This window comes from Oryctolagus cuniculus, chromosome 19, assembly GCF_051225735.1.
Source record: "Oryctolagus cuniculus isolate XC-2025 breed Fujian yellow rabbit chromosome 19, ASM5122573v1, whole genome shotgun sequence".
In the NCBI taxonomy this organism is placed as follows: Eukaryota; Metazoa; Chordata; class Mammalia; order Lagomorpha; family Leporidae; genus Oryctolagus; species Oryctolagus cuniculus.
In genome coordinates this window covers 34,096,718-34,121,153 of record NC_142885.1, presented here as the reverse complement: position 1 = coordinate 34,121,153, position 24,436 = coordinate 34,096,718, and the positions used below count along the sequence as shown (strand labels likewise).

Here is a 24,436-nt window from a genome sequence, read left to right as displayed (position 1 = left end):
ACTGCTCTAATAGTGTAGGTGAGACATGAAGGTCTGACCAAGGGCTAGAGGGCTACAGATGTTCACATATCAGTCTTAAATGCAGATTCAGAAGTGTGTCTCTAAAAACTAGTCATAAATAAGGCAGTATGGAGAGATAAAAACAAAGTTTGGTTATGGATGGAATCCTAGCAAGCACCACAAGTTAAGAGAAGGAGTCCATGAAAGGGACTGAAAATGGGCTACAGCAGCAAGAGAAGCAGTACAGAGTACCAAAGGAAGGATATAATATTCATTATCAAGTCCAAAGGAAAAAGTGAGTGAAATACAGAGCAAAAGGCATTTCTTAGAATTGACAAGCTAATGATGAATTGTGACTTAAAAGAAGGGGCACACCAGCGCTGCCTGCAGTGCAAGTATCCCATATGGGCGCTGGTTCAAGTCCCAGCTGCTCTACTTCCAATCCAGCTCTCTGCTATGGCCTGGGAAAGCAGTGGAAGATGGCCCAAGTCCTTGGGTCCCTGCACCTGCATGGGAGACCTGGAAGCAGCTCCTGGCTCCTGGCTTCGGATCAGCGCAGCTCCAGCCATTGTAGCCATCTGGGGAGTGAACCAGCGGATGGAAGACCTCTCTCTCTCTCTGCCACTCTGTAACTCTGCTTCAAATAAATAAATCTTAAAAAAAAAAGTGGGGCGGGGGGAGGCCTTTAGCCTAACAGTCCAGATGCTGGTTAGGTCAACTCTGTAGCACACTGAAGTACCTAGGTTCCATTCCTAGCTCCCAATTCCAGCTTCCTGCTAATGCAGATCCTGGGAGGCAGGGGTAATGGCTCAAGTAATTGGGTTCCTTCCATCCACATGGGAGACCTGGATTGAATTCCTGGCTCCCGGCTACGGTCCTGTCTGTTGTATGGATCTGGGTAGCAGGTGGGAGCTCTGTCTCTGGTTCTCAAAAAATAAGGAATGAGTAGACATAGCTGTCAGTCACCACTAGTCCTATATAAATAGAACTAACCATTTGATCATTTGTCTGCTAGTATGTTTTCAAAAATTTTAAGATAAACTTGCTCAAAATATGAAGACTAATGTGGCATATATAAACATTATCATGAAGTGTAGTGTTAAACTCTAACAGTGGTTCCAATGAAAAACGTCCCAGAGATTTTATTTGACCAGAGGTTGGTAAACTATTTCATGGTGTAATCTAGCCCACAACTATTTTTGTAAACAGAGTTGAAATGGAACACAGCCATTCTCATTTGTATTGTATTTCTGATCACTTTTACACTATAATAGAATAGTTCAGTAGATGGGACAGAGGTCATATGCCCACAAAACCTAAAATATTTGCTATCTGTCCCTTCACAGAAAAAGTTGGCCAACTCACATTTGACCAGTATAATGTCACTACTGATAAAGATTAGGCAACTTCGGAATCTAAGAACAGAGTATCCAGATTAAAGAGGGTAGAGACTAACGTGCTGCTAAGTGCTACCATTTGGCCACCAGAAGTCGCACAACTGGTTTAATTTGGTACATTCAAACTTAGCCCAGGATCTAGCTTTGGGACTTTAAAATGTGAAAATCTTGAAAACCCGTGAGAGCGTCCAGCCTCAGCAAGCCAGGTTCTGAAGACATTAGAGCTTACGGAGCCTCTACTGAGAAGCCCACCCTCCCCAGGTCCTAGATGATCCTACACTATTGATTCCTAAGTACAATGCATCAAGGTACCATTTCACACATGCCTATACCTGAAGAGGGCACCTTTGTAACCAGGGTAGAAAACCTGACTGCTCATCTCTATCTCAGACTTCAAGACATACTTCATTATGCCTCATAGGCTGCCTTTTAACTTGTTCCAGAAGGTCAAGCTTCCAGTCATCCACCACATGACTCTCACTGCTCTGTACTTTCCATCAGAATCTGAAATTTTACAAAAATGCAAATACAAAAAAAGATTTTTTTCTTTAGCTTGTCCTTAACATCACGAATTTCCTTGCAGTCATTCAGATGAAAAGAGCTTTTGGTGTCATACTCATTTGGCAGCGCCATAAAGAAAAATGCCCTCTTCCCTTTCATTTTTTGCTTGCAGGACTTTGTTCCTCTTTCCCTCTTGCAAAACTGTGGCTCCCTGGAGGAACATTTCAACACAGACATGCCCCAGCCACTGCTCTCTCTCGCCGCCCACACACCGCCACACCTTCACACACTCTCATTCAAGAAAGCTTTTAAGCTCCTAGCTTAGTCTTTCTGTCCTCTCCAACTTCTGCTTTATTTTTGAGACTTCAGTATCATGCAGATGAACCATACATCAGTTACCCCTTAGCAACTTCAACTCAGTTACCTTATTCTGTGATCAAATGCTCTTTGTCATTACCACAAATAGAGAAAGGAACAAGAGAGATGTAATATTTGAAGAAATAGTGGTGAAAACTCTATAGCCTCTACAATTCTATACTCAAGTCTAAATATCACTTGAAATTGAAGGTTAATTTTTTTTTCTTTTCCAGATGGAAAAAACTGAATTTGTTCACTTTGCAGACCTACACTATAAGACGTTCTACAAGCAAAAGAAATAGCATCCTAGACAACAGTACTACAAATATGTAGGGAATAAAATTAGAAAGGAGAAACATGTAGAAGACTCAACATCAATGGATGTTAACTACATAAAGCAATGTCTTGTGGGGTTAACAAATATATAATGTGAAATTAAACAAGTGAAACAAGTAAGACCCGCACAGTAACAGAGAAGTGACAGAACTAGTAATTAACATTAGGCATTAATTAAAGTCAAGGATTCATTGTATAATACATAAAATAATGACTAAAAGTAAATGTAGAGGCCAGCATTGTGGCTTAGCGGGTAAAGCCACCGCCTGCAGTGCCAGCATCATATGGACACCAACTGCTTCTCTTCCAATCCAGTTCTCTGCTCTGGCCTGGGAAAGCAGTAGAAGATGGCCCAAATCCTTGGGCCCCTGCACCCATGTGGGAGACCTGGAAGAAGCTCCTGGCTCCTGGCTTTCGATCAGCGCATCCTGGACCATTGTGGCCATCTGGGGAGTAAACCAGCAGATGGAAGACCTCTCTCTCTCTCTCTCTCTCTCTCTGTAACTCTGCCTTTCAAATAAATACGTAAATCTTAAAATAAAATAAAATAAAATAAAATAAAATAAAATAAAAGTAAATGAATGTATCTGAATAGGTAATGAAGGAGGAGAATGGAAGGAGGGGGCTGGAATAATAAAAGATGTCTGAATAATCCAAAACAATGTGAAAGGAAAAACATACTAGAATTTGTAGAAATAGAAATTGTAAGATATTACTAAATATATCAGCAATGAAATTGACCATGTAGGGGCCAGTGCTGTGATGTAGCAGGTAAAGATGCCGCCTGCAGTACCAGCATCCCATATGGGCACCAGTTTGAGTCCCAGCTATTCCACTTCCAATCCAGCTCTCTGCTATGACCTGGGAAAGCAGTAGAAGATGGCCCAAGTCCTTGGGCCCCTGCACCTGCATGGGAGACCCGAAAGAAGCTCTTGGCTCCTGACTTGGATGGGTGAAGCTCTGGATGTTGCAGCCATATGGGGAGTGAACCAGCAGATGGAAGACCTCTCTCTGCCTCTGCCTCTCTGTAACTCTGCCTTCCAAATAAATGGATAAATCTTAAAAAAAAAAAAAAAAAAAAAAAAAAAACTGACCATCTAAACAGGCTACTAACACAGTTATTAAAAATACTATGAACTTATGAACTCTCGTAAGATGTAGCTAACACTGTTTAAAGGGAATGTAGAACCATAAATGCATACATTAGTATTTTTTAAAAGATTTATTTATTTATTTGAAAGTCAGAGTTGCACAGAGAGAGAGGAGAGGCAGAGAGAAAGGTCTTCCATCTGCTGATTCACTCCCCAGTTGGCTGCAATGGCCAGAGCTGCACTGATCTGAAGCCAGGAGCCAGAAGCTTCTGCCAGATCTCCCACACAGGTACAGGGGCCCAAGGACTTGGGCCATCTTCTACTGCTTTCCCAGGCCACAGCAGAGAACTGGATGGGAAGTGGAGCGGCCAGGACTTGAACCAGTGTCCATATGGGATGCCAGAACTGCAGGCAGCAACTTTACCTGCTAAACCACAGCGCCAACCCCCATTAGTCCTTTAAGTATCAACCTCAAAAAGGTAGAAAAATAATTGCAAATTAAACCCTTCAAAAGTAGAAGAAGCTAGTAAATATAAGAGAAATGGTAAATAATATAGAAAATAGGAGCCAGTGTTATGGCACAGTGGGTTAAGCCACCACCTACAACACTGCTAGCATCTCATGAGTGCCGATAGTAGTCCCGGCTGCTGCACTTTTGATCTAGCTCCCTGCTAATGCATCTGGGAAAGCAGTGGAAGATGGCTCAAGTACTTGGGCCCCTGTATTCATGTGAGACCCATATGGAGTTTCAGACTCCTACCTTTGGCCTGGCCCAGCCCTGGCCATTGAGGTTATTTGGAGAGTGAAGCAGAGGATGGAAGATCTCTAACTCTTCATTTCAAATAAATAAATCTTTAAAAAAATATTTTTAGGGGTAAGCGCTGTGGCATAGTGGGTTAAGCCACCACCTGCAGTGCTGGCATCCCATTTGGGTGCTGGTTCAAATCCCAGCTGCTCCATTTCCAATCCAGCTCTCTGCTATGGCCTGGGAAAGGAGTAGAAGACAGCCCAAGTCCTTGGACCTTTGAACCCCTCCCTGCACCTGTGTGGGAGACAGGGAAGAAGCTCCTGTCTCCTAGCTCCTGGCTTCCGATCAGTGCAGCTCCGACCATTGCAGCCAACTGGGGAGTGAACCAGCAGATGGAAGACCTTTCTCTCTGTCTCTCCTTCTCTAACTCTTCCAAATAAATAAATCTCTAAAAAAATATATTTTAAACATAAAGGAAATAAAAGTATAATACTAATCAAAGATGAAAAAATATGCTCAATGTCTATAAAAAGATTTACCTTTAAAAATATAGCAAGGGCCAGCGCCATGGCTCACTTGGTTTATCCTCCGCCTGCGGCGCTGGCATCCCATATGGGTGCCAGTTCTAGTTTCAGTTGCTCCTCTTCCAGTCCAGCTCTCTGCTATGGCCTGGGAGGGCAGTGGAGGATGGCCCAACTCCTTGGGCCCTGCACCCTCATGGGAGTTCAGGGAGAAGCACCTGACTCCTGGCTTTGGATCGGCATAGCGCCGGCCATAGTGGCCATTTCGGGAGTGAACCAATGGAAAGAAGACCCTTCTGTCTCTCTCTCTCTCTCTCACTGACTGTAACTCTGTCAAATAAAAAAAAAAAAAAGAGAGAGAGAAAGAAATTATCAGGAATGAGAAAGGGCTCAACACCACACAGACTACTTAATACATTAATCTTCTAGATCTTGCTTTTTTTTCCTTTTCAGATTGATTTATTCAAAAGGCAGAGTGACAGAACAAGGGGAGACAGAGAGAAGGAAATAAAGATATATAGATAGACCGACCGACCGACCGACCATCTGCTGCCTTTCCAGGCACATTAGCAGGAAGCTGGATCTAAAGCAGAGCGGCCAGGACTTGAACCAGCACTCTGACTCCGGGAATCAGCACTCCCATATGGGATGCAGGGGCCCAATACAGTGCAACATGAGAGCCCCCAGACACCAGCTTTTGCACTTGGCCAGGGAGGGCCTCTGTTGCTCCTCCTGTCAGCTGCAGCTTCTTTCCTTGAAAGCTTTCATCTCAGATGATGCAGATGAATTCGTGTCAATCCATGACTGTGTCTCCTGTACTAGTTTATATGCTCCATGAGAAGAGAACATCCTGATTACTCAATGTCTCACACGGTGGCCAGCAAGTGGCAGGGAACCAGTCATTTATTCAACAAATACTTATTGAGTGACTACCATTTTCCTGGTACTGTATTAGCTACTGGGAATACAATAAAAAATAAAATATACATCTTTCTATGCCTTCATGGAGTTTAGGTTCTCATGGAGGGAGACAAGCAAACAAGTACACAGAAAAACATAGAGAGTAAAAGGTGGATAAAAGGTTAAAAGAACTGCAATTTAAACTAACATTTAAAATTTAAAGGCAGATAGTCAGGGAAGGTGTCGTGAGGTGAGAAAGTAGATTAGGAACCCTGGGTCTGAAGAACAGTCAGGAGCTCAGTACGGACAGAGTGAGCAAATGGAAGAAGGTCAGCGTGGGGACTGAGCGTGGCACAGCCAGTTAAGCCGCCACCTGCAATGCTGGGATTCCACATGAGCACCGGTTTGAGTCCCAGCTACTCCACCTCTGATCCAGCTCCCAGCTAATGCACCTGGAACAGCAGTGGAGGATGGCCCAAGTACTTGAGCCCCTGACACCTGAGAGATTCAGATGGAATTCCAGGCTCCTGGCTTTGGCCTGACCCAGTCCCCATCACTGGAGAGTGAACCAGCAGATAGAGGATCGATCTCTCTCTCTCTCTCTCTTTCTCTCTGTCACTCTTTCAAAAAAATAAATAAACTTTTAAAGAAAAACAAAGAAAGAAGGGAGAGACGAGTAATAATAAATAAAGTAAAAAACATTGGGGCAAGGGAGGTTCTGTTTACATTTTAAAAGAATTTTTCTGGCTACAGTATTGAAAATAGACAATGAAAGAAAAGCATGGATATAAAGCAGTCCAGGCATGATATTACTGTAATCACCCCAGCACAGATGAGGGAAGCCTAGGCCAAGATGGTATGTGGTAAGAAATGGTTACACTTAGGATGTATTCTGGAGGTAGTCACCAACACTTGCTCACAGAATGAATATGCACTGTGAAAACAGGAAAAGGTTTAAGAAAATACCAAGGTTTCCAACTTAAGCAGCCAGAAAGAAAAGTTGCTTGTTTCTTTCTTTCTTTTTTTTTAAAGTTAAGATATAGGCAGCTTTGTTCCGGAAAATGATCAGGAATTTAGTTTTAGACACGTCTGAAGTGCCTATTGTAAAATGTCTAAGTAGAGATGTCAGATTGGAAGTGGATGTATGAATCTGCAGTATCAGCTAGAGAAAATATCTGGAAATTGTCAGCATACAGTTTGTAGTTAAAATCATCAGACTGGGGGCAGGTGTGTGGTACAGTGGTTAAGACGCCACTTAGCACATCCTCTGCCTTTCAAATAAAATTTAAAGTCATGAAAATGAATTACTTCAACAACTAACTTTGGGTAAATGAATCAATCAGTGACTAACAACCATGACTAATAGCCATCAGAGCCGTCACAGCGGAACAAGTGGTGTAGAACTATGGTGACGCGAGCTTCTTTCGGACAGGAGCCACACCTTTGCTGTTCTTAGGTTTCTTCAGAATCTTCCTTTGCCTTCAGATATTCTCACACACCACTTCTGAGAAAAAGCTGCAAAGCCAACAAGGAGACAAGCAAAATCTCCTTTGATCTGATCTCCAGATTTGGTGGCCTTTCCTTTAACTGACACTGTAAGTTTTCTACACTCTGTATCTTGAAACACATGCTGCCTACGTCTCACCCAAACCTGGCTGAGAAAAGTATCCTTTGTGGAGTGTCTGAGGATCACTGCAACCACTCATTGCTATGGGCTTTATCTTGAGTCAACCTGAACCACCAGAAGCTATGCCTTTGGACAATACTCTCTCTCCTGTGTACCAGAGCTTGCACTGAGTTTCATGTTGGCACTGTTTCTCAGCAACTTCTAAAGCAAGTAGTCAAATGAATTCCAGTGCTTCACTGGCTGTAAGGAGGCTTCTGCAAACATGATCTGCACACTTCTGTGCTATGAAACCCTACAAGAGATTTCTTATATAATTGATGGGAAAAACTGAGTCTTCCTTGAAGAGAAATAAATAGCCAAACTTTCTTTTCTAGACAGACTGCCATGAAGTATATGTTTGATTCCACTCATACCATATTCTAGAACAAGCAAAACTATAATGAGAAAAAAATCACAACAATGGTTCCTTTTTTTAAAAAAATATTTATTTTATTTATTTGAAAGACAGAGTTACAGAGAGAGGTAGAGACAGAGAGAGAGGTCTTCCATCTGCTGGTTCACTCCTCAGATGGCCGCAACTGCCAGAGCTGCACCAATCTGAAGCCAGGAGCCAGGAGCTTCTTCGAGTCTCCCACGCAGGTGAAGGGGCCTAAGGACTTGGGCCATCTTCTACTGCTTTCCCAGGCCATAGCAGAGAGCTGGATCCAAAGAGGAGCAGCTGGGACTAGAACTGGCACCCATATGGAATGCCGGCGCTTCAGGCCAGGGTTTTAACCCACTGCACCACAGCACCCGCCCCAACAAACCATCCAGGCCTCTCATGTGGGTCACAAGAACCCAAGTATCCATGTCATCACCTGCTGCCTCCCAGACAGCATATCAGCAGGAAGCTGGATTGGCAGTGGAAGAGCTGGGACTCGACCCAGGCATTCCCATTTGGGATGTGGGCAAACATCCTGCACCAAGCAGTTACCCCAATATCCAACCTTTTCTATACAAACTGGATCACTAGGTAATCAAGTAATAGTAAAAGGGAGTTTTTTTTTCACACAGCTAATAAATGAAGAATGATAGAATATCACCATTTTGCAGCACCTAATAAATTAATGGATTTAGGCATTGAACATCAAATGGTAACTACATGACAAAAAGATGTAGTCTTGATACATTCCCCACCCCCCAAATCAAACTTCTAGATCAAATTACCAATTTCCCATAAGATAGAAAACACTACTGGACAACTATTAATAAACTACAAAAGGAAGAGAGATGGAGGGAGATCTTACAGATTATGACACCATTAACCAGCTGGAGTGTTTCTATTTAGATCCTGACATAGAGAAATTGAAATTTTTCTTAAAAGTAAACATAACATTTATGAAACAACTAGAAAGTTCAATAATGACTAGGTATCTGATATAAAGACAACTGGTTTTCTTTTCTCTCCTGAAAAATTTATCAGTGGATTGATTGAATTAAAAGGCTGGTTCACTCCTCAAATGGCCACAACAGCCAGGAACTCCATCTGGGTCTTCCATATGGTTGGCAGCGGACCAAGTACTTGGGCCATCACCCACTGCCTTCCCAGGCACATAAGCAGGAAGCTGGATTGGAAGTGTAGAGTAGTTGGCACTTGAACTGGCACTGATATGGGATGCCAGCATTGCAAGCAGTGGCTTACCTCACTAACTACAATGCTGGCCCCTATTGGTTTTCCTTAAGTGTGATAATTTTATTGTGTTTCAGTTTTTTAAAAAGAGAACTTATCATTTATATAATGAAATATGATATGATATTACATGTGATATTTTCTTCAAACTAATCCAGGAAGAAGAAAATGGATAGGAGTACAAAAAACAAAACAGATCACAAGTTGTTAACTGTTAGTGCTATATGACAATTGCATGACATCCATCTACGATACTATCTGGTTACTTTTTGTATGTTCTATTTATTGTATCTTTTTGAAACTCTACAAAATTAAAGATTTTAAAAGTCTTTCATTAAAAAACAAAAACAACCTCTAAGTCTGTGCTTACAAAGGAACTAGAATCTGAATTTGCCCTATCTATGTAGGAAGGGAATCTCAAGTAAAGATTAACAATAACTGTCATAGATGGGTGAAAACCCTACCTCCTTCTGGCAATTTCAAATACGAAACTTTCTCACTCAGTGGGGGATATTTCTACCTTAAAGGAACCAAAGACTCTCTGAGAGAGAGCAAAAAGCACCACTGACAATAAGTTCACAATCAAGAACTACAATAGTCAGGGGCATTTGGTTTAGTGGTTAAGATGCTGACAAAAATATGAGCACTTGGGTTCAATACCTGGCTTTGGCTCCTGACTCGTTTCTTGCTAATGCAGATCCTGGGAAGTAGGGATGTCTGCTCAAATAACTGGGTTCCTTGCTGCCCACATGGGAGACTTGGATTGATTTCCTCACTCTTGGCACATGGGTCAACCCAACCCAGATATGGCTGATGCAGGCATCTAGGGAGTGAACCAGCAAGACGGTTTAAAAATTTTTAAAAACTTACAAATAAGATAGATAGATAGATAGAGTTCAAACAGGAGAATCTCAAGAATGGAAATAACAATTTAAAAGTGATTATGAAATAAATGTCTGCTACAGTTTGGATATGGACCATCCCCACCAAAAATCCTGTTGAAATTTCATTGCCATTGGGCCGGCGCCGCGGCTCACTAGGCTAATCCTCCGCCTAGCGGCGCTGGCACACCGGGTTCTAGTAGTCCCGGTCGGGGAGCCAGATTCTGTCCCAGTTGCCCCTCTTCCAGGCCAGCTCTCTGCTGTGGCCAGGGAGTGCAGTGGAGGATGGCCCAGGTGCTTGGGCCCTGCACCCCATGGGAGACCAGGAAAAGCACCTGGCTCCTGGCTCCTGGCTCCTGCCATCGGATCAGCGCGGCGGCCATTGGAGGGTGAACCAACGGCAAAAGGAAGACCTTTCTCTCTGTCTCTCTCTCTCACTGTCCACTCTGCCTGTCAAAAAAAAAAAAAAACAAATAAAAAAAAAAAAAGAAATTTCATTGCCATTGTAGTGGTGTTTGGAGGTAGAGTTTTTAAGAGATGGTTTGGTCGTTAAATACAGATGAATGCCTTTTTCACAAGGGAATGGTGGGAGTTGGCCCCCTTTCTACTGCTGCATGCACCAACTTGGCCTTCCACTACGCGGCATTATGTGTCAGCCATGGCCACCCAATTCTGGACCCACAGCCTCCAGAACTGTGAGCCAAAATAAGCCTCTATTCTTTATAGACCATTCAGGATCAGAATAACACCAACAGAAAACAGGCTAAGGCAATGTTCAAAATTGATTTAAGAAATGCGAGGAAGGGGCCCGTGCTGTGGCTTAGAGGGTTAAGCCTCTGCCTGAAGTGTCAGCATCCCACATGGGTGCCGGTTAGAGTCCCGGCAGCTCCACTTCAGATCCATCTCACTGCTAATGTGCCTGGGAAAGCAGAAGAAGATCGCACAAGTGCTTGGGCCCTTGCACCAAGTGGGAGACAGGGGTGAAGCTCCTGGCTCATGGCTTCAGCCTAGCTCAATTATGGCCATTGTAGCCATTTAGGAAGTGAACCAGCAGATGGAAGATCTCTCTGACTCTCCTCTCTGTCGCTGTTAACTCTGCCTTTCAAATCAATAAATAAATCTTTTATTTTTTTAATTTTTTTGGCAGGCAGAGTAGACAGTGAGAGAGAGAGACAGAGAGGAAGGTCTTCCTTTGCCGTTGGTTCACCCTCCAATGGCTGCTGCGGCCGGCACACCGCACTGATCCGAAGGCAGGAGCCAGGTGCTTCCTCCTGGTCTCCCATGCGGGTGCAGGGCCCAAGCACTTGGGCCATCCTCCACTGCACTCCCGGGCCGCAGCAGAGAGCTGGCCTGGAAGAGGGGCAACCGGGACAGAATCCGGCGGCCCGACCGGGACTAGAACCCAGGGTGCCTGTGCTGCTGGCAGAGATTAGCCTAGTGAGCCACGGCACCGCCCTGATGCTGAAGAATTAACAATCTCAGATGGTACCAAGTTCAAGACATCTAAAATAAAATTTAAAAAGATTTTTTTAGTACATCTTGATTCAAGATACAAGGGTTAGAGTCCAAGGTGAATGAAATTGGTGTTTTGAGAGCCCTCGAAATTCTCCCATACATCCAGGATTGGAAAGAAGTCCTAAAATTTATTTTGGCACAAAAGGCCACATCACACAGAATTTCACGGAAACTTTCCTTAGACATTTCATCACATTTCCTGCCCATTTATTTGAGAGGCAGACAGACAGAGACACACACAGGCTCCCCAAATACCTACAATGGCTGGGCTGGACCACAGCAGCAACACAACCTACCCACAGCCAAGTGTGTGGTAGGGACCCAATTACCTTAAGCCATCATTGCTGCTTCCCAAGGTCTATACTGGCAGGAAGCTGGATCCAGGAATCAGACCCTGGAACTCCCATGTGGAATGTGAGCATCAACCACTATGCTGAACATCTGCTCCTCATCTGTATCCTATCAATCAGACTTTCAAAAGCCTTTTCCAGTAATGGAATGATACTCTCATCTTCTCTTTTCATGGCACAGAAGTTTGTGTGTGATGATTTCAGTGGAGGAACACTAATCTAATAGCATAGCTCCTATTTGATTACTGTAGCACAAAAAAAAGTAGATATAGACCTCCCTCTATAAGGATAAACTATTAAATCCTTAAAAAAGATGCATAGGAAGCCAGCACTATGGTATAGGAGGTTATGCCTCTGCCTGTGGTGCCAGAATCTCATATGGGTGCTAGTTCAAGTCCCAGCTGCTCTACTTCGCATCCAGCTCCCTGTTAATGACCTGGGAAAGCAGTGGATGATGGCCCAAGTGCATGGGCCTCCACACCCCAGTGAGAGAGCCAGAACAAGCTCCAGGCTTTGGATTGGCCCAGCTCTGAATGTTGCAGCCATTTGGGAGTGAACCAGTGGATGGGAAATCTCGCTCTCTTGTCTATCCCTGTCTGTAACTCTGCCTCTCAAATAAACAAATAAATCTTAAAAAAAAAAAAAAGAAAAGAAAAGAAAAGAAAAGAAAAGAAAAAAGAAATGAGGCTAGTTATTTGTGGACTTCGTAAGTATTAATGAACATAAAGATTACAAATTTCTTGAGCAGGATACAATCATCTAGTCCACTGCTATCCAAAGGGTAGGCTTAAACCAGTGCTAGTCTACAAACTATGTTAAAGGTCCACAATGAGATCAGTTCAGAAACTGAAAATAAGCATTCAGAACCTTTCCTAGAACTTTTGACACTGCCATACCATCCAAATACATGATCCATGGATTGGTCTTGATGAAGAGAGTACTAACTGATGCAGATGTTGTGAAACACATAGTGAGTTGCATATCGTGTGAAATGTCCACTAGTCAGGTACAGCAGTCAATTTATATATGTATTTTTAAGGTTATTTGGTCAATTACCTAAAGTAAATAAAATTCTGATTAAATGTACAGGCTTATTCTTTTTTTTTCTTTTTTTAAATTTATTTGACAAATAGAGTTAGACAGTGAGAGAGAGACAGAGAGAAAGGTCTTCTTTCCGTTGGTTCACCTCCTAAATGGCCGCTACGGCTGGAGCTACGCCGATCCGAAGCCAGGAGCCAGGTGCTTCTTCCTGGTCTCCAACGTGGGTGCAGGCGCCCAAGCACTTGGGCCATCCTCCACTGCCTTCCTGGGCCACAGCAGAGAGCTGGACTGGAAGAGGAGCAACCGGGACTAGAACCTGGCGCCCATATGGGATGCCGGCACCACAGACAGAGGATTAACCAAGTGAGCCATGGGGCCAGCCCAGGCTTATTCATTTTTATAGTTAATTTTTACAAGCATTTTCATCTTAAGTCTCTTTTTGATTTATAATTTAACAGATTAAATTAGAAATATGATGGGGCTGGCATTGTGACGTAATGGGTTAAGCCACTGTCTGCAACACTGGAATCCCATATGGGCACCTGCTGGAGTCCCAGATGCTCCACTTCCAATTCAGTTCCCTGTTAATGCACCTGAGAAAGCAGCAGAAAATGCCCAAGTGCTTGGGCCCCTCCCTGCACCCATGTGGGGATACCTGGACAAAGCTCCTGGCTCCTCCTGGCTTCTGCTTGGCCTACCCCAGGCTGTTGTGGCCATTTGAGGAGCGAACCAGCAGATGGAAGATCTCTCTTTCCCTCTTTCTCTGTAACTCTGCCTTTCAAATAAATATTTTTTAAAGAATTCCTTTACAAAAAAATTACAGAAGTGAAATTCATATTTTTTAACTGAATTTCCATATGGATCAAAAAAAGCTTTAGATTTTTTGGCACCCTTTTAGTGGAAAAGACACACTTTCTCTGGATGTACCAGTCACAGTAAACCAAATGACAGTGAAGGAAGTGACTGCAAAGAGATGAAGATCAAGAGGCCATACTACTTTCAGTCAGGAGTATGATGCCTCATACACTGAATTCAGTATTGTAGCCATAATTGATGGTGCAGCTCTAACATCTCTGTGTTAACTGCAGAGGTATACTTGTTAAAGGAACAACAAACTATCAAAATTTAAGGGGCTTTTACAGACAAAAAGTACAGAAATAAGCCCAAACAGAAAGAATCCTTTGAAAGACAGAGTACTGAATTTAAGAAGCCAACAAGCAGTTGATCAGTATTTTATCCATAAATATCTGCATTACAGACTTCCTATCCTAGCACTCTGGACTGTTTAAGTGAAAATGCTAAATATAACTGTCAAGAAATAACTGAATGGGCCGGCGCCGTGGCTCAATAGGCTAATCCTCCACCTTGCGGCGCCGGCACACCGGGTTCTAGTCCCGGTTGGGGCGCCGGATTCTGTCCCGGTTGCCCCTCTTCCAGGCCAGCTCTCTGCTATGGCCAGGGAGTGCAGTGGAGGATGGCCCAGGTGCTTGGGCCCTGCACCCCATGGGAGACCAGGAAAAGCACCTGGATCCTGGCTCCTGCCATCGGATCAGCGCGGTGCACCGGCTGCAGCGGCGGCCATTGGAGGGTGAACCAACGGCAAAGGAAGACCTTTCTCTCTCTGTCTCTCTCTCTCACTGTCCACTCTGCCTGTCAGAAAAATAAAAAAAAAAAAAAAGAAATAACTGAATGATTACTTGGAAATAGTGGATAAATCTACATTTTCCAGTGATAGCACAGCTTGCGACATTCAGAAGCTAATGATACAGAAGAACGATGTACAAAACAAAGCTTCTATCTTGACAAAGGTATAGATATTGTTAATGTGCTATTTGAACATGATGAGATGTGAAGGAAGAATTCTTGTTCTCCGTTTTACATCCAGTAAACGGAAATGGCTCCAAACTGGAAAAAGAATTACATTGGCAACAAAAGTCAGTCTGGGGTTTTGTATAAAACAATATTCTAATGGCACAGCTGCAATGACAAGAAAACTTTCCAGAGTAATTCCCCAGATTAAGAAGGTTGCACCAGAAAAGAAATCACTCCTTTTTTAATTAACAAAATCTTAGTATAAAAAAAGTTGAACTACATAGTACGTTTACTGCCCTAATAAAAATCATGAGGATGGGGCCTGCGCCATGGCTCACTTGGTTAATCCTCCGCCTGCAGCGCCAGTATCCCATATGGGTGCCGGGTTCTAGTCGCGGTTGCTCCTCTTCCAGGCCAGCTCTCTGCTGTGGCCCGGGAGTGCAGTGGAGGATGGCCCAAGTGCTTGGGCCCTGCACCCGCATGGGAGACCAGGAGGAAGCACCTTGGCTCCTGGCTTCAGATCGGCGAAACGCACCGGCCGTAGCTGCCATTTTGGGGGTGAACCAACGGAAGGAAGACCTTTCTCTCTGTCTCTCTCCCTCTCACTGTCTATAACTCTACCTGTAAAATTAAAAAAAAAAAAAGAAGATGTAAATGCTAAAACAGCAATTATTCTATTATGTACTCACAAGGAAGTATGTTATAACTGCTGTTAATGAATGAATGTTAGGGGTCAGTGCTGTGGTGTAGAAGGTTAAGCCACCGCCTGCAACGCTACCATCCCATTTGGGCAACAGTTCAAGTCCTGGCTGCTCCACTATCCATTCCACTCCTTGCTAATGAGAGACAGAGATAAAGAAAGGAACTACAGCAGCACTAGAAAACAGCTATCAAATTGGCAGTAAGACCTCACCTATCAATAATTACCCTGGTGTAAATGGAGTGAATTCTCCAAATAAAAGACACAGAGTGACTGAATGGATAAAAAAGCAAGACCCTTGGGGCTGGCACTGTAGTGCAGTGAGTTAAGCTGCCACTTAGTGTCCACATTCCTTGTGGACACCAGTCAAGTCCCATCCTGCTCCCTGCTAATGTGCTAGGGAAAGCAGTAGAAGATGGCCTAAGTGCTTGGGACTCTCCACCTACATGGGAGACCCAAAAGAAGCTCCTGGCTCCTAGCTTCAGCCTGGCCCTGCCCAGGCTGTTGTGGCCATTTGGGGAGTGAACCAGTGAATAGAAGACCTTTCTCTTTTTCTCTCTAACTCTGCCTTTCTTGTTTTCTTTTTTTAAATTTATTTATTTATTATAAGTCAGATTTACACAGAGAGGAGAAGCGGAGAGAGAAGACTTCTATTCGTTGGCTCACTCCCCAATTGGCTGCAACAGCCGGAGCTGCACAGGAGCCTCCTCCGGGTCTCCCACAGGGTGCAGGGGCCCAAGAACTTGGGCCATCCTCCACTGCTTTCTCAGGCCAGAGCAGAGAGCCAGGTCGGAAGTGGAGTAGCCAGGACTGAAACCAGAGCCCATATGGGATGCTGGCACTGCAGATGGTGGCTTTACGTGCTACACCACAGCGCCAGCCCCAATTCTGCCTTTCAAATAAATAAACACATCTTTTTAAAAAATGAATTAATGTTAAAACATAGTTAGTATTAAAATAATGGTTACTAAGGAGAAATCTGAATTACAGAACAAACAGTATTTCTGCAAGATAAAAAACAAGTTTGGATCCAACTTTTCAAAAGATTTGAATTAGACAGCCAATAGTACTAGTATCTTTAGTACTTTTTAAGAGCTTAATATTTCCTTACAAGGAAGAAATGCAACACGTTTTCAATGGCAAGTAAGATTAAAGGGCAAAAACTAAAGTTGGAAGAAAGAACAGTTTCTACAGATTATCACTACACATGTTATAAATGTAGCAACATTTTACAACTTAATTTTCTAACCAAATGAGATCCATAAAAAGAAATGTAAAAGAACCAAATCCATTTCTTTCATCTAAAGTTATTTTAACTACTCATAGCATAAACTGATAGAAATGGCTGCTGTTCAAAGATAAGGGATATTTGTTTTACTTGGGATAAAATTTGAAGTACTGAGCTTCATTAAACTGCTTTCAAGATCTTTTCTCCCATTGCCAACAACATAATTGAATAACAATGTTTTCCCTACTTACTACTATTAAATCAAAGCAAATAGCAAAGTTTAGCTATAGAGTGTCACCTGACAGAGGTGCTGTATATTCAATCCAACCTAGATAAATTAACAAGAGGCAAGCCACTTTGTCACATTACAAATTTTAAATATTAAGGGAGTGGTGTTTGGTACAGCAGTTAAACCACTGCTTGGAACACCTGCATCCAATACTAGACTGCCTAGGTTCAAGTTCCTCTCTCCATTTCATCTTCCTGCTCATCAGCGCCCTGGGAGGCAGCAGATGAAGGCTCAAGCACTTGAACCCCTGCCACCCTTATTGGAGACCTGGATGGAGTTCTTGGCTCTTGGATCCTGGCTTTCGACTGGCCCTGTGTGGCTGTTACAGGCATTTGGGTAGTGAGTCAGTGGATGGCAGATCTCTGTAAAAGAATGTGTTAAAGTACTTAATACGTGGAAATTCTATTTCTTTCTTTCTTTCTTTCTTTCTTTCTTTCTTTCTTTCTTTCTTTCTTTCTTTCTTTCTTTCTTTCTTTTTTTTTTTTGACAGGCAGAGTGGACAGTGAGAGAGAGAGACAGAGAGAAAGGTCTTCCTTTTGCCGTTGGTTCACCCTCCAATGGCCAGTGCACTGCGGCCAGCACACCGCACTAATCCGATGGCAGGAGCCAGGTACTTATCCTGGTCTCCCATGCGGGTGCAGGGCCCAAGCACTTGGGCCATCCTCCACTGCACTCCCGGGCCACAGCAGAAAGCTGGCCTGGAAGAGGAACAACCGGGACAGAATCCGGCGGCCCGACCGGGACTAGAACCCGGTGTGCCAGCGCCGCAAGGCGGAGGATTAGCCTAGTGAGCCGCGGCGCCGGCGGAAATTCTATTTCATAATTATTTATTCAGTTACAATCACAAAATAACTATGTATATGACTATATATGTCCAGTTTTTATAATTCTTCATGTTGCTGTTATTTGTTAATTAAAATGCAATGTTAGCAGATAAATACGTCACTGGAGCTTGTATTTTGCATGTCTATCATTTATTTTTAATAATACATTTTACAAACATGATAGTCCTAAATGGGCTGGAAAACTGAAAATCTCTGCCTTCAGCAGTCTGAGAAACACTGGGCTAGTCTTAAGTAGCTACTTGTATATTGAGTTTGTGCCAACAGATTAAATTCTGAATAAATCTCTATTAACTGAGATTCAGCTAACACGTTAGGTAAATGTAAACTTTTAAGTATATGGAAATTTGAAGTGTATAGGAAAATGCCCTGTCAGCATTTTTATATGAAGTAGTGGTGGCCTGTGAATATCAGAAGAGCCAACAGACCTGACACATGGCTTGTTTTCACTGTAAATAATAAAAGTCAGACTACAACACATTTTCATATTTAATCTGATGTCCTGTTCACTTAAACTGTTGTCTTGGGAAGAAAATGATGAAGGAAGAGTCTCTAAAAATCAAAACCCATCTATCTTAGGTTAACAAGCTGAACAAAATTGTCTATGGAAACACCAAAACGTTCTGATTATAACCTCAGACTCCCTGGGGTTCAAGTAAATTTGAACTTGAGAAATAATTAAATACTTGGCTCAGAGATCTTTTAGATCCTGCTAATAGCAACGAAAATGTTAGATCTTCTCTCCACGATTCAAACAAAACAGTAACATTCACAGCAATGTACATCACCAATAACCCAAACTGCATACTAGAAGGTTTGCTGCAAGTCATTCCAGAATGAGAAAAACAAACCCAAACCAATCTTTCAAGCTAATTGTCAGATGGAGGATGCTAAAGGCAATCAGAAATATTGCTGAGGCTGGCACAGCAGGTAAACCCACCACCTGTGACGCCGGCAATCCCATATGGGTGCAGGTTTCAGTCCTGGCTGCTCCTTGCTAATGGCCTGGGGAAGCAGCAGATGATGCCCCAGGTACCTGGACCCCTGCCATGGGAGAAATTCCTGGCTCCTGGCTTTGGCCTGGCCCAGTGCTGGCCATTGCAACCATCTGAGGAGTAAACCAGCAGATGGAAGATCTCTCCCTCACTATCCATAACTCTTTCAAAATAAATAAGTAAATCTTTTTTAAAAAATCTCATAATTAGTATCAACACAAATTTAGGATTTTTCAGCCTGAGCTTACCCACCACTTTCTTACTCTTTCTCATTCTAAATTAAAGTCTATTATCCCAAAATGAAATTCCATCTCCATCATTCTGCATAAAATCTTTATTGACCTCACCTGCTGAAAATGTAGACTATGGGCCGGCGCCGCGGCTCACTAGGCTAATCCTCCGCCTAGCGGCGCCGGCACACCGGGTTCTAGTCCCGGTCGGGGCGCCGGATTCTGTCCCGGTTGCCCCTCTTCCAGGCCAGCCCTCTGCTGTGGCCAGGGAGTGCAGTGGAGGATGGCCCAGGTGCTTGGGCCCTGCACCCCATGGGAGACCAGGAAAAGCACCTGGCTCCTGGCTCCTGCCATCGGATCAGCGCGGTGCGCCGGCCGCAGCGCGCCGGCCGCGGCGGCCATTGGAGGGTGAACCAACGGCAAAAGGAAGACCTTTCTCTCTGTCTCTCTCTCTCACTGTCCACTCTGCCTGTCAAAAAAATAAAAAAGAAAAAAAAAAAAAAAGAAAATGTAGACTATGAATCATGGGTCCTCTTCAACTTAGCCTTCACACCCCAACACCACAACTGCCACTGTTTTGTTATATTTATTTTGCTGACATCATCTGTGTCTGGCTTTAGACTGAACTCCTTGAGAAGGCGAATTCTTATTCATTTTTGGGTCCTTGAGCCAAATTATAAAGCTTAATTAAGAAAAAGAGTAATTCAGTTCTTTCCAGCTTTGTATCTGTGGTCCTCTCAAAAAACAGGTAGCTTGCGTTCAAGCTTTGCTTGATCATTCACATATTTCCTTGACAGTTCTCCTACCTTTTGGTAAATTCAGGAAGCAGAGACTGTCTAGAGCATACACTCACATGGCAATATTTACAAATAATAACTCTTGAACCTAACTTTCTACTACTAAAAATGTTTGTGATACCACATTTTAACTGTCCAGGTAGCTGACAATTCAAAGGAACAAATGACAAAACCATTAAAGTCACAAATGGACACTCCACTTTATTTTCCAGTCCTAAGTTATTCTTATTGGAGTTTTAATAAGCCAGAGCTGAAAAAAGAATACAAAGTCTGACAGTATTAAAAAAACTGGTATGATCGCTTCTTGGCCTTTTGGCTAAGATCAAGTGGTATGAACTGCTGTTAAAGAATAAAATATATACTACTCAATGTTTTAAAAGAAGGAGGAAATTTGGCATTTGTAAATCACCATGCAGTTGACATACCCTAAGATTAGGAAAAAGTTCATAAAATGAAAAGATGTTCAGGTGAAAAACATAGTTTGCCAAATTTAAAACATCAAGAGAAGCAATCAATGAGAGATGAAATATTACTGAACTAAACTTAGTGACATTTTAAAAAATAATAAATTATCCCACAATTCTAATCAAAAGGACAAAATAAATCAGTAAAAAGAAAAAATAATAGAAATGTTATTCAGATTAACCTTACCAAAACAGGGGTGGCAGGAAACAAATATATTGGTTATGCTTATGCCAAATTTATTGAGCATTCAAGTACACTATTGCCATGCACTAAGGACACAATGGTGAACATGGAATGTGTCTCCAAAATGTCCATAATCTAGAATAAAAAGCTGAAATAATAACCCAAGAAATGAAGAAAACTACACTCATGAAGAAGGGAGGGAGGGAAAGGAAAAATAACTGTGTACATTTTGTTTTAGATAATTTAACACAAGGAGATTCTGGTAGAAATTTTAAACTTCAAAGTATCTGACATAGCACTGCAAGAGAGAATCAATTTATCTACAATTTTGTAATCTAACAATGTTTTTTAACATTGTTAAACATCACACAGAGCAATGAGATTAAGTTGGCACTACTATGTGCTGTAGGGAGAACACAGATGTCATCTCCCCACTGTCATCTGATTTGCCAAGTCTCTGGTGAGAAGTCTACTGTCATTCTTTGTTATGCTCTACACATCGTGTATTTTTATTTTCTGCTTTCAAGATTTTCTCTTTGGGGCCGGGGCTGTGGCACAGCAGGTTAACATCCTGGCCTGCAGTGCTGGCATCCCATATGGCACTGGTTTGAGACCCAGCCACTCCACTTTCCATCCAGCTCTCTGCTATGGCCTGGGAAGGCAGTAGAAGACAGCCCAAGCCTTGGGCCCCTACACCCACATGGGATACCTGGAAGTAGCTCCAGGCTCCTGGCTTCAGATCTGCTCAGCTCCAGCCATTGGGGCCAATTGGGGAGTGAACCATCAGATGGAAGACCTTTCTCTCTCTCTCTCTCTCTGCGTAACTCTTTCAAATAAATAAATAAATCTTAAAAAAAAAAAAAAAAAGATGTTTCCAACCAGACTGATTAATTTTCAAAAAAAAAAAGAATTTATCTTTAGTACTAGATATCAGCAATTTGATAATGATATGCCTTGGTATAGATTCATTTTGTATTTATTCTCCTTGGGATGTGCTGAGCTTCTTGAATCTGTGGATTTATAATTTTCACCCAATTTGGAAATTTTCTGGTCATTAATCTAAAAAAAAAAAAAAATTCCTGTCCAGTTCTCTCTTTTCTGGGGCTCCAATTATATGTATGTTAGACTGGTTTTGCCCCAACTATCATTTCATTATAGTCACTGATGCACTATTAATTTTTCATTTCTCTATGTCTTGTGTTCAACAGTTTCTACTGTGGGATGCCAGCATCACAGGTGGTGACCTCAGCCTTTATACCACAATGCCAGGTCCACAGATTACATTTTTAGTTTTGCTTTCTTTTCCTCTGTTCTATTTATGAATAGTCAAAGGCCAGTCACATATGCTACTTGTGTTAAGAACAAAAGAGGTCATAAAGGAAATTTATTTCTTTTCATAAATGAACTTTCAGAACTTGTTGAAATTAGACAGGGTGAGATCATGCCCAGGTGGAAAGGATACAACATGGACAAAACTTTGGAAACTGGCCTATATCAGAAAATTCAGAATCAGAAATCTTAATCAGGGGTGGGTGGTGACCATCTGGGGAGTGAAACAGCAGATGGAAGATTCTCTCTCTCTCTAACCCTTTCAAATCAATCAATCCTTTTTTAAAATGTAACCAACTAAATTTTAAAATATAAGCTTATACATGTGCTTTTATCCATCTCTATCAGGAGGTAGGAAGGAGTTAATTCAATTAAAATGAAGACTGATTCTGTTTTACAGATATTGTCTTCTTTATACTTCCCTGTATTCTACACACACACTAACACACAGTGTAAAATGAGAAGCCATTTTTTAAGTCATCACTTCTAGCTAACAGCAAGAGCTATTTTTGCAGGACATCATCTTGAACAAGTATTTTAAAAACCGAGTCACATTATCTTCCACCTACAGTCTGCTTGCACCCCTCTGTTCTGACTAATGGTGCACAATCCTCTCATGAAAGTTCAATCATTTCAACTTATTCCTCTGTTCCCACATTCAGTCAGAAATCCTACTGGAAGCAGTGAGTTTCAATCCTTGGAAATGGTATTACTGCAGAGGACTCTAGAATGATCTCAAAGCAGCACTGAAAAGCTGGTAGAATGAAAAAACTTCCTTACCAAGTCAGAGGCAGGAGGAATCTGCAAACAGCAAGCAATATTCTTGGCACAGAAGCAGGCTGTGGTTGGCCCCAGGATAAGGAGGCATACTTTCAGGAGTGGATCAAAGTTAGATAAGCCCAGGGAAAACTATGGTGCGGGTTCAAGAAGCTGGAGGCTTGATAAGCCTGCATTTTCTTTGGCACCTATCAGGCTTCAAGTGGCACTATGGCATAAAGTTTTTTGCTGCTAAAACTGGCGCTTTATACTGGTTGAGCTTAATAATACCCATCAGCTAATAACTTTTTACTATGTAATTACCCAGTTCTGAATTATAAAGTCCATCTCTTTTTATTTTAATGTTCTTTAATAATATGTAATAAATGAACCAAGTATAGAATTCAGGTCACAAAAAAGTATGGATTGAACCCTAAGGACACTGTGCTAAGTAAAATAAACCAGTCACAAAAAGATAAATACCACATGACTCCACTTTTATGAGCCATCTAGAGAAGTCAAATTCATAGACACAGAAAGCACAATGGTGTTTGCAAGAAGAGATGGAAAGTTAGTTAAAGGATATGAAAATGCTCTGGAGCTTGGCTGTACAGTAATAGTAATACACTTAACACAACTGTGCACTTAAAAATATTTAGGATAGCTTTGTTATGTGTATTTTACAATTAAATATTTTTAAGTTTAAAAATCACAAGATAGTATACAGAGAGAATGTCTCCGAATTCTGTCCTCCAGCTACTCAGTTGGATCCACTGCTCAGTGTTAATTTTTTTTCCTTCCAAAAGTATTTTATTTATATTTGCTTATATATTCATGCCTTTTTTAAATTTTTTATTTTTGACAGGCATAGTGGACAGAGAGAGAGAGAGAGAAAGAGAGAGAGAAAGATCTTCCTTTTGCCGTTGGTTCACCCTCCAATGGCCATCGCAGCCGGCGCACCGCGCTGATCCGAAGGCAGGAGCCAGGTGCTTCTCCTGGTCTCCCATGGGGGTGCAGGGCCCAAGCACTTGGGCCATCCTCCACTGCACTCCCAGGCCATAGCAGAGAGCTGGCCTGGAAGAGGGACAACCGGGACAGACTCCAGCACCCCGACCAGGACTAGAACCTGGTGTGCCAGCACCACAAGGAGGAGGATTAGCCTATTGGGCTACGACGCCAGCCGATATATTCATGCCTTTTAAAGTAAAACACACCCACATACAAATGGTATTCACGCACCTTGGTCTTTTCATATGTCTTAGAGACTTAAGAACTGCTACTGGGGCCAGCGCTGTGCATAGCAAGTAAAGCCACCATCTGCAGTGCTGGCATCTCATATGGGGGCTAGTTCAAGACCTGGTTGCTCCACATCAGATCCAGCTCTCTGCTATGACCTTGGAAAGCAATAGAAAATGGCCCAAGTACTTGGACCCCTGCACCCATGTGGGAGGCCTGGAGGAAGCTCCTGGCTTCAGATTGGCTCAGCTCCAGCTGTTGTGGCCATTTGGGGAGTGAACCAGCAGATGGAAGACTTTCTCTCTCTCTCTCTCTCTCTAACTTTGCCTTTCAAATAAATAAATAAATCAAAAAAAAAAAAAAAGAACTGCTTCTAATTCATCGTATGACTACATATATCATTAATCATTTTACCAGTTCCCTACTGATAATTAGGTTTTGGCCAAACTTTTATGATAGACATAGAAATAAATGTCTTCATACCATTTAACATCTCACAAACAAGGGTGTATATGTACATGTTATATGCCTAGAATGGAACTTTTATGACAAAGGCATTGTGGTGCAGAGTTAAGCTTCTACCTGCATCGCTGACATCCATATGAACCCTAGTTCAAGTCCTGGCTGCTCCACTTCCAAC

At 42.4% G+C, this 24,436-nt stretch overlaps 2 protein-coding genes across 3 annotated transcripts in view; one reads left to right on the top strand and one right to left on the bottom strand.

Moving 5' to 3' along the window:
• Nucleotides 1–3,164, top strand: part of GUSB (glucuronidase beta) — a 53,101-nt gene extending 49,937 nt beyond the window's left edge. The window contains exon 13 of the mRNA XM_070064749.2: nt 2,489–3,164. Coding sequence (XP_069920850.1) covers nt 2,489–2,588 — 100 coding nt within the window. The 3' untranslated portion in view covers nt 2,589–3,164. The remainder of the gene's footprint in view (nt 1–2,488) is intronic.
• Nucleotides 1–24,436, bottom strand: part of VKORC1L1 (vitamin K epoxide reductase complex subunit 1L1) — a 77,259-nt gene that overhangs the window by 28,600 nt on the left and 24,223 nt on the right. The window lies entirely within an intron of this gene.